Below are 10,840 nucleotides of genomic sequence, written 5' to 3' on the forward strand. Positions count from 1 at the left end.
GACAAAGTCGCTAACAACCACTCACAGGTAGCTCCTGAGTATTTTTAGTCTCTCATCCCACGCTCGTCTGCGTTTGGAGGAGAACGGAGGGCGGGGATAGCAGAAGGCAGAGCACGGAGCCAAAACGAGGCCGAGATTTGTGCATGCACTCACTGACCCTCGACCCGAGGTTAGAATGTTGGGTATCCTAGAAGCAGTACGCTTCATGGTACCCTGACTTTGAAGGCTTCGCTGATTCCCTTCAAGTTCCCTTCTTCCATCCACCACGCGACATATCTACAGGTGATCAGTTGTCACTGCAGTGGGTCTCACATGTTCGTCACAAGCTTGACAAACGTGTTACGTGCACGACACAGTTCGTTACAACAAATAATTAACAAAAATAGTTTCTTAAAACTCGTTACAACTTTGACAAACTATTCCTACACGACAGTCGTGTTGGAAACAGATTTAAAATTCTTTGATTTTTCCGATGTTGTGTACCGAGGTCTCCGATGTGTGACCTGTGACGTACCAACCTCTCGTACAGCATCTCAAACACGTGACCGAGAGTTCATCGTGACCTGTCAAGATGTAGAGACAAGCATGCCAGCTAGTTCAGGTATGGCTGGCATTTTATTTTTCATTCGGCATCTCACAGTTGCAGCAGGCAAGCAGCATTTGCACAAGATCGTCATCTCATAAATAAATAAGTAGGAGGAGTAAACTGCATGTCAAGCTCAGACATCAATGTATATCATAAATTAAAATATAGGGTCCTTCTAAAAACATTACATACATGAGGCAAAAAATCGTTCACATGACAAGGAGTCAATTAAACAATGTATTGTTGTCACTGTTTCTTTCGAGGTATTACAGAAAGTACACGTAGGCAAATCTTTAATGTTTCTCGGGTATAAACTATGACCTGTATATATTATCTCATAAATTATCGTGGTTGGTGATTTTCCACCTTGTTGAAGGTTTTAATGAAATCCAGATGCAAAAAAATTCGGTGTTTCATTTTTCAACACGTTTAGTACTTTTCCATACTGAAAACAAATTTTACCCCTCAGCAGATTGCAAGCAATTATAATAATAAGATGATTGTCTAAGTATTCAATTTTAAGCTTTCTCGGGTATTCATTCTTTAACAGATTTTATTACCCCTTATTATAACAAAGACACAGCGTACTCCAGGAAACCGTTGTTTGAGTTTGTTAAATGTCAAGTATCTATCTCACCCACACAGATGTCTAGTCAGTGAAATATTATTATCAATCCAAAGTTTGATAATACCGTCTGTTCGTCTCCCATAATGACAGAGTTGTAGTGAAGAAGTTCAGGTGAAAATTCAGCAAAGATCTAGAGATTATGAAATTTATAGAAATACTGTAAATGTGGCATCTTGAATTCATCGTCCCTTGAACAGGTGATGTTCTCCTTCTTTCTCTCACGCACACATTTAAATGCTTTTTAATGATTCCATGGCAAATTTATGGATAGACAAGAGGGTGGAGAGATGCTGTATGGAAGAATGAAAAGATAGGTATGAGCGGAGTTGGAGTGGTAGACTAGGGAAGTGTGTCTATTCTAACCGTACCTGGGACAACCATTTGGTCAACTGCAAATCTCTAAACCTATTTTAGCTACAACAGATAGATAAAGATAAATAAACAGACAAACAAAGCGTGACGACGCCCTGCTACCCGTTGTCACACACGTTTCCAGAGGTCAGTCCACTCTCAGCCTCAGAGCACCCGACTGCAAGGGAAGCGGACTCACCAAGGAGTCAGACTTTTCTGACCTCTGAAGCCAAGAACTGATAAGGACTTACAACAGGTGTCGGCTACTACAATGATCTATGGTGCCCCGTGCCCCGTGCCCCGTGCCCCGAGCTGAAGTCACGTGGTGCGCCGCACGCGCAGTGCCCTTGACATGCACGCGATTGTGGGAAGATGGCGGCCTGTGGGCAGCTCCGTGAATAGACATGTGACAGAGAGCAGATAATGACACTAAAGTACATCTTATCTACAGTCTACAGTCATTGTCCTATAATCTTGCTGGAGCCAACAAGTATATTGTTCATTTCGTTCACTTAATGTTGTTTTTTTTTTTCTTTCCCTCTATAACATGCACGCACGCACGCATACATGCAAACACGCAAACACGAGTACGCAAGCGTGCACTCACACACAGACACAAATATATTTATATTCATAAGTATTTAAGTGTACATTCATTTTATTCCGAATCCCAGCTTTCAGCCAAGCTTGTAAGACAGTGTGTGTACGTGCATGAGTGCGTTCGTGTGTGTGTGTAGTAGTACTGTGAGTAGAAAACGAGAGAGTGACGGACAGACATAAATGAAGGCAGAAAGAAGAGAGACAAGCTGAAGACAAATATAGAGAACGACAGAGAAGAGAAAGAAGTACGACAGACGTTTGAAAAGAAAGAAAAAATGAATGACGGGTTGACACCTGTCTCAACATTTTCAGTAAATGTTTCAGGACGGTTTGTGGCACTAATTGTTGTATATCTCCACTCTGCACAGAGAGAGAGAGAAGGCGAAACACTCGTTCTATTCAACCACAAAAGAAGGAAGTGAATAACACGCACGGGAGGTTCTTGAGCGGACGACAGCGGGTGGGAGGGAGACACAAAGTGAGAGAAGGAAGGAGGTGGCAGAAGCAGCAATGCTGTCAACATCTACAGAAACAAGCAGACGTCCCCCAGGCAGCCATTGAGGGTTAAACATTTCTTCAATTAGACACAAAAGACGATGTAAGTCATAAACCTGGCGACACTCTCGTCACGAGGGTGTGTGAAAGGGTGCACTCACTCGGCACTCACTCGGACTCCCAAGCTTGCTGGACCATTCACACATGACAGTCGACACTCGGCGGCGGGTGGGACAAACAAACTCAGTTTCAAATGATGAAGACTGGGTAGACGAAGGGGTTAACCTGTCTGCACATTTTAGTTGGGAATATTTTGTGCATAGAGTGCAGGGTGACACCAACAAAGTCTGGAATGTTCGCTGAGTATTCCCTCCTGTCTTCATACAAACTGTACACTAGTCGACAAGTCCATTACCTTTAACGACTACGATTTAAATTTATAAAAAATTTCCAGTGTAAATTACATGCAAGTATAAAAATCTTATAATATTTTCTCAGGAAATTCGCTAGTTGTATATAGGTTGTTCCTACCTTGTATACCTGTCATCAGCTTCGCTTTTCCGTTCTCAAGCTATTCGGAAGCCAGTTCGTCTTTCTCTCTTTCATATCACCATATAGTTTAGATATTTTCTCTCTATCAAGTCTTCTCGTAACAGTCTTTAGTAGCTTGGCTTCTTTAACTTGTTTGTCCCACCCTTCAAAAGCTGAAACTTTTGTTGTGGGGTCGCCCCACACTTTAGTAACAAGTCATCTGCCATGCCTCATGTTTGTATTTGTCAACGACTTACAGCACTTTAAGAGCCTTTAACTTGTGATTTACAGCACATGAGGATCCTTTAACATGTGAATGACCCACAGGGCTACATAACGAGCCCCAACCTTCACTAAACAACTACAAACACAATATCCTTACATCACCAGGAACTACCTCCACACAATAACAACAACAATAAAAAGTCCTCTTACATTGACAGGATCCACCTGCACAAAATGACGGTTAAATCTGTTTCTTTCTCCACATTTCTCCCATCTCTGAGCTATTTCGTGTTCCTGATTATGTTCTCTGTTTGTGTGTTTGTGTGTGTGGTCGGGATGTCTGTCTGTCTGTCATACACCATCACTGCCTCCTGTTCCTTGTCACCTGTAAAGCGATTGAGCTCGCCTCCGTGTGTCATTATTATTAAAAATACAACAGCTTTCATCAGTATTATCAAATAATACAACATTATTAAATATAGCATATTAGTAAACACACAACAACTTTAATCACACAGTGTTACCTGTCTAGATAAGTCCATCTTATTACAAGAATGAGAAACAGTTCCGATATTTTGTATCCACCAAACCATCTCAATGAATGCTGGGGAGGAGGAAATTGCAGCTGATATAGTATATATATACTGTGGCAGCATGTACACTACTGTATAGATGTAGGTTGTTTTACATATTCACACTTCTATACACATTCACACTACTCTACATATTCACGGTGGTGTGTACATTCACACTGGTGTACACATTTGCAGATATTATACATTCTCAGCTGGACACATCTATAAGAACTTATTTCTAAGAACAATCTAGAGAACTCAAAACATTTTAACTCAGTCAACTTTCCAGGAGAATTCAAACTGTAGCCTGAAGTTCTGCGCATTTCCTGCTGTCAAAACACATTGAACTTTGACCTGAGCTAGTGGAGACGCTGTCAGAACATCATGCAAGTCCCTGTCAGCTGTCACTGCCTCGTCTCTCTTTTTGTTTTTGTTGCCCTCAGTGCCTTTGTGATGGACATGCAGACAGGCAGACAGATAAATAGGAGGTTGTCATTGCCAGTCAGTTGTGTCACGTGCACGTTTCGCCGTGTTTTGCCAGTTGTGTCACGTGCATGTTTTGTCTCGTGCAGGTCACGAGGCTCCGTGACTAGACATGCACCGCGCTTCGGAAACATGCCTTCCACACCAGAAATGAAAATTCGCATGAGAAAGAGCTCGCACTTAAAAAGAGAGAGAGGAATTTTGAATATCTCACGCATGACTGGTGTGCCAAAGCATGTTTTGCATTTTCTTTCTTCTGTTTGGGAGGCTGGGTGTTACAAGTTTTTGTCAGTTTAGCACATCGTCTTGAAAGGAGCTAGAAATAAGTCGCCAGATGTCAAATGAGTGAAATGTCAGATGTCAGACAACGAATAAAAGAAAGATGAATTTTTCTTCATGTCTTTCCTCTTGTTGAAAGTTAACTGTTACTGCCTTTGTTGTTTTGATTTTAAAAAAAAATTTCTACAGGTGTTCAAGCGGAATATAATTTCGATTTCCGTGAATTTGAATCCCCAGCTGAAAATTCATTTTAATGTAATATAGTGTTTTCACATATGAATTTTTAAGATGAATTTATTTTAAATTTAATTTACAGAAAGTTTAACTCTTAACAACTTAGAACTTATTTCTCCTCAGGCAAATAATTGTTTGACATACTCGACCGACGTGTAAAGTGTGAAGGTGAGATTTTCCTTCATACATTTATATAAATAACATTCGTTTTAAATTGTTGACAGTTTTCACGCTAAGTTTTTTAAACTCGACTATTAATGGCAGATATTTTAAAAGAATAATGTCAGAGTTCCGTCCTCATCATTCCACACAGTCCCTGATTTTACCTGGATGATATGGCAGACATGATTAACAGAACAGATGACGGGGCAGGTAGCACAGGTAATGTGCAGGTGTGCTTCACATCTTGTATAATAATTCTTAAAGGTCATGTATGGTATGAAGTAATTACCCTTTAAAACTAATAATAGAAGGTTCTGAGCATGAAATTTATCACAAAGTGTGGAGCTCACTTCTCATTATGCGACTGCACGGTTGGTTATAATTTTGCGGCCAATGAAGCTGTTTTATGTGCGAGTTTCATGTACTGGATTGAGGACAGCTCCCAACAAATATTTCGGTGAAGATGGCATGAAGATAAGCTGTTTGTACACAGGTCGGGGCTAGCCTGTGTATCACAACACTTCAGGCTTTACCAACAAAATCGCTCAAGGCAATTCATATCACAAATGCTATAAACAGATTTTTTTTGGTTGAGCTACATCCGTGCAACGCTCAACCTACTTTTATTTTTGGCCATAACCATAAAGAGGTTTGAAAGATAAGTTTCTGTACTCACCTCTCACTCTACTAACATGCTTGTTACAACCGTGTTACCGAGCTGAAAACGAGGCCATAAAACATTACACGATATTCGGTAGTTTTAATATCTCACAATCCTACCCGCACTAACGGAGGACCGGACATCGGAAAATTGCATTCAACATGTCGGCCACAAGGCTGGTGATGTTATGGCCGCGGCATTTGCCTTCAGTCGTAAAAGTGCGATCGACGTTGTTAATATTATGGGGAGGGCTGAGATCCTCGACTATAAAGCTGCTCGTAACATGTGCATTACAATCCGCCGAGGTCTCCATGCCTGCGCGTGCTGCAGGGAACAGGCGTCCGCCACGTCACCCTCACCCTCACCCTCACCACCAGCTTCCTGTCAGACGTCAACATGTCGGATGCCAGCATGGCGGGTGTCGGAGTGTGAGTGTGAACTAGTTACGTAAGCCAGGTCACACCAGCTGTGATGAACAGCTGCACAAATATGATTGGCCTGCTGCATGATTATGACTGGTGCCATGAGTCACGTGTCTACTTCAGTATATGTTCTTTGGTGTATTGCTTCATTATCATCTCAGTATGATACTCCATAATCATTTCAATATGATACTCCATCATCATTTCAGTATAGTGCTCCATTGTCATTTCAGTATGATACTCCATTATCATCTCAGTATACTGTTCCATTATCATTTCAGTATGATTCTCCATTATCATTTCAGTATGATTCTCCATTATCATTTCAGTATGATACTCCATTATGACTTCAGTATACTGCTCCATTATTATTTCAGTATGATATTCTATTGTCAACAGTGCGAAGACTTTATTTCATGTAACATTGCGAACGAGGGCAACCTGTCCCTTTTCTAATGTAGAATTTATTTTGTGAAAATATTGTGGCAAGCAGACAAAGCCAGTAACTCAAGTCAATTTTTTTTTTTGTTAGGAAGAATTACCAATAATTGGAGGCATTTAATTTGAAGTAAATAATGGGGTAATTTGTTGAAATGAGTAGAGAAGCCCATTGATAAGTTCTCTAAAATTTCATTTTAAATATATTTGCTTTAAAGGCAGGTTCAAAGGTATCATGTTTTGTTTTGATTGGGTTAGATCGTGAGACAGGTGGTTAAGAAGGTAGACAGTGTCATGAACATGGTGTGAGTTACTATATTATAAAAGTTCCTGTAACATAAAAGCATGTCTGACAGCGGTGGACCGTGCGGCAAATGGAAGTCAAAGCGCGAGAAGTCCGTTTGGCATCCTCTACTCTGTGTGTGTGTGTGAACATTACAGGGCATAGACACATTACATATCATAGACATTACATGTTATAGACACATTACATGTTATAGACACATGACATGTCATAGACACATTACAGGGCATAGACACATTACATGTTATAGACACATTACAGGGCATAGACACATTACTGAGCACAGATATATTACAGAGTGTAGACACATTACAGGGCATAGGGATATTACAGAGCATACACACATTACAGAGTATAGACACATTAAAGGACATAGACACATTACAGAGTATAGACACATTACATGTTATAGACACATTACATGTTATAGACACATTAAAGGACATAGACACATTACAGAGTATAGACACATTAAAGGACATAGACACATCACATGGCAGAGACATAGTACAGGGCACACAGCCACCACCACAGCCTTCCACACGTGTGTCAGCGCACTGACTGACCAGTTACCTACCACTGATTTACCACTAATTTACTACTGATGTATTAATAATGGCTCGCGGTGCCAGTCTAATGACTGTTTATGTGTTTTGTTAAATTTTTTATTTGTATACCTCCTGATTGAATTTGCTCACATTTAAAACCCAGTGCATCATATAAAGTGTTATTGCATGACGGTATCGCTGAATCAATCAATGAATCGCTGTATGAATGTATGAGTGTATCACTGTATCTATCACTATCACTGTATGATTACTGTTTCTCTGTATTACTGTAACTCCACCTGGAAACTCTCCAGGTAACCTGCCGGTCCCAAGTCCGGATGGAGGAGACCGGTTGAGGGTGGAGCTAGCAGCCCCACCCTGTAAAACAACCCTGCTACAGAAACCGCAAAATAAAATATTATTGTAGAGAGTTTGACTGTATCTCTGTATCACTGTACGAGTGTATCTCTGTATTGGTGTATCACTGTATCACTGTATTACTGTATCGCTGACTATAAGCATCTTTATCGTCTTCTTTTCTTCCCCTCTTTACTTATTTCCTTCTTTCCCTCTTCCATTCTTTCGGTCTTCCTTCCCGTCTCTCAGTCTTTCATATTTTTTATGTATTTTCTTGTTTTGTGTATGCTTAATTTTTATTTCGGATTTCTTGTATGGTTTAGCTTTCATATTTCTTTTTCCTTCTTTTTTTTTTTTTTGCCTTTTATTTTTTGGGGTGGGGTAGTCTTTGATCTGTTTCCTCTTTATAGATTTATACTTATGTACCCTAAATTTGTAATCTCTTTTTCCTTTAACTATGTATTTATTATTTTAAATGTTTCCAAATTTGTTAAGGGCTTATTTCGATCACAAAAATTCATTGATCGTGTTTATATCTAATGAAAATATCCCCGCACAATAGTTTTGTAAATAATTTTTGTTTCTAAAAGATGTTTCCCTAATCATCATCCTATCTTCCGTTTCTCTCTCTTTCTCACTCACTCACTTTCTTTTCTCCCTTGATATTTATCGCTCGCTTTCTCTCTCTCTCTTTCTCTATTCCTGTCTTATCTGCATCAAGCTCTGCATTAATTACTATTAACACCAACCGTCTTATCAGCGAGGCGTGACCTCAGGGTCAACACCTCAGTCCACGAGGGCCGATACAAGGTTGCCGTGACAATACCCAGTGTCAACATAAATATTACACTGGCAACTAAACGATTGCTTGCACTCTTAGGCTGAGAAAACAAGTGTTCAACCTAATAAAAGAAAGCAGTGTTATGCTGTCAACCGACATAAATATTCAAATGAGGTGTGACACAGTCAGCTGCCGCTAACATCGTCAAATAAACACACAGTCAACGAGCTGCCATTAACTTGTGTCAGTCCTGAGACCACGAGTCCCATTAAAGTCCTGTGAACATTCTCAAGCCTGTTAATACACTTTCAACAAACGTGTTGAAGTCACATCAATACACAGACAATAAGCTTCCAGTAACAGTCTGGCAGTCAGACTGCCACCTTCAACAGTTTGTGTCACTGTCAGCCTGTGTCATGTAGACTTGCTCAGACAGAACTACTTACACCCTCGTGAAACACACGAGACAATACTGAAATACAGAAACTGACTATTGACATATTGCTAAGTGTTGTTTACACAGAATCAATGACACAACAATCAGATATAATGTACAGAGTTCATTCAATTTACTCGCTTACCATACTTAAGTCGGAAAAAAGGAAGAAAGAAGAAAGAGGAAAATATATAATTTGTGATGGTGGTGGTGGTGGTGGTTGTTGGTGTTATTTGAGATGGCGGTGGCGGTTGTTGATAAGGCGGTCAGTGAAGAAGAAGAATGCGGACGAGCACGAGGTTTATTAGTGAGTGGTACTGACAACGAAAACATTCAGAACTCGACCTCATGTCCGAGGTCAAAGATCAGAGTGCAGCGCGGTATCTCAGACCCAGTGTGCTCCAGTATGTGTCGCACAGCATCAGTTACATTGAGGACACTTAGACATATCTATGTCACAAACAGTTGGACAGAATACAGGACACGATATCTTCAATTAGATATTTAACAATCTTTCTGGTGTGTGTGCTAGCGCGCGCGTGATCACGTGGATGTGTTCGTCCATCTAGCGCGCTCTCTTGTTTTGAAAGAGAAAATGTAAATAAAAAAATATGAGAAGTCACAACTGCGACATCAAGAATTGTTATGACTGGAGCAATGACAGCCTTTATCACATTGTGAAAGCAGAACTTGTAGCCCTCGATCACAACTATTATAGTCACAGTAGATAAATACATGCGACGAGGTTGAGTCAGATGATCGGAGCAAGACTAGTCTGTCGGGTGGGTAGATGTTTGTGAAGAGTGGAGGAGAAAATCTGTGAGAGAAAGACTGGAGTACAAGTGGGCAGCAAGCCAGGTGAAATGTCTTACCTGTGATGCTGGGGATGTACAATCCATTCAACGTGCTCTCCGTCTGCCTGGGAGTGTAGTTGGCCACCATGTTGTGTTGATACAGGACGGGGTGTCCGGCAGCACGCCGGCCGTCGGTACCCGAAGAAAAGGAAAAATCCGTCGTTTAAACAATCTGCCTGACACGGGGGGTGGGGGAGGAGAGAGAGGGTGATGGGGGGGACCAAGTCCGCAACTCGCACCAGCCGCCGAGCAGACGACAGACTGTAACCTCCACCGAGCACACAACTCTCGTTGACCGAATCAACCGACGACTAAACTGGAAAAGCTCGAGTCGCTCGAGTCCTCAAGGGGGGGAAAGGGAGGAAGGAGTGAGGGTGGAAGACAGAAACAAGAAACTAAGCCGGCGATGGAGAGAAGGAGGAACAGGCACGGAGGAGGGAGCGAGTGGTCAGCAGCAAACCCTCGGATGCCTTGACACCGTGTGGCTGCGGCCTGGCAGAGTTGCCTGACTGCCTTCAAACCCCGGGGTGACTCGGTGCTCGCGCCGACGAATGGCAGCCGCGCGCTGGTGTGGTGGTGGTGGAGGACGGAGCAGACGCCTTCAGCCCAAGCGTGGCCAATGCTCTCCCCTGTGCCAGCCCACAACGAGGCGCACAAACGTGTGGAGTGCGGGCGGAGGGCGAGCGAGGTGGGCAGGAGGGGGAGATGGGCGGATGGCGAGGGAAGTAGGAAGAAGGAAGAAAATAAAAAAAGACAAAAGTAGAAACAACGGCGAGCGGCGCGTTCGTTACAGCAGACGACACACGTGCGGTGGGAGGTGTATATGGTGTACACTCAGTACAGAGTAGTGTACACCAACATTAGGCGGTATCTCTATGGTAGCGGGAATG

The 10,840-nt window shown here is 41.9% G+C and overlaps 1 protein-coding gene across 1 annotated transcript in view; it reads right to left on the minus strand.

The window, feature by feature from the left end:
- The window catches only part of LOC112574661 (retinoic acid receptor RXR), an 88,261-nt gene extending 77,764 nt beyond the window's left edge, over window positions 1-10,497 (minus strand). The window contains exon 1 of the mRNA XM_025255866.1: window positions 9,969-10,497. Coding sequence (XP_025111651.1) covers window positions 9,969-10,038 — 70 coding nt within the window. The 5' untranslated portion in view covers window positions 10,039-10,497. The remainder of the gene's footprint in view (window positions 1-9,968) is intronic.
- Window positions 10,498-10,840: the final 343 nt, after the last annotated feature.

The sequence above is a fragment of the Pomacea canaliculata genome, linkage group LG11 (genome assembly GCF_003073045.1).
Source record: "Pomacea canaliculata isolate SZHN2017 linkage group LG11, ASM307304v1, whole genome shotgun sequence".
NCBI lineage: Eukaryota > Metazoa > Mollusca > Gastropoda > Architaenioglossa > Ampullariidae > Pomacea > Pomacea canaliculata.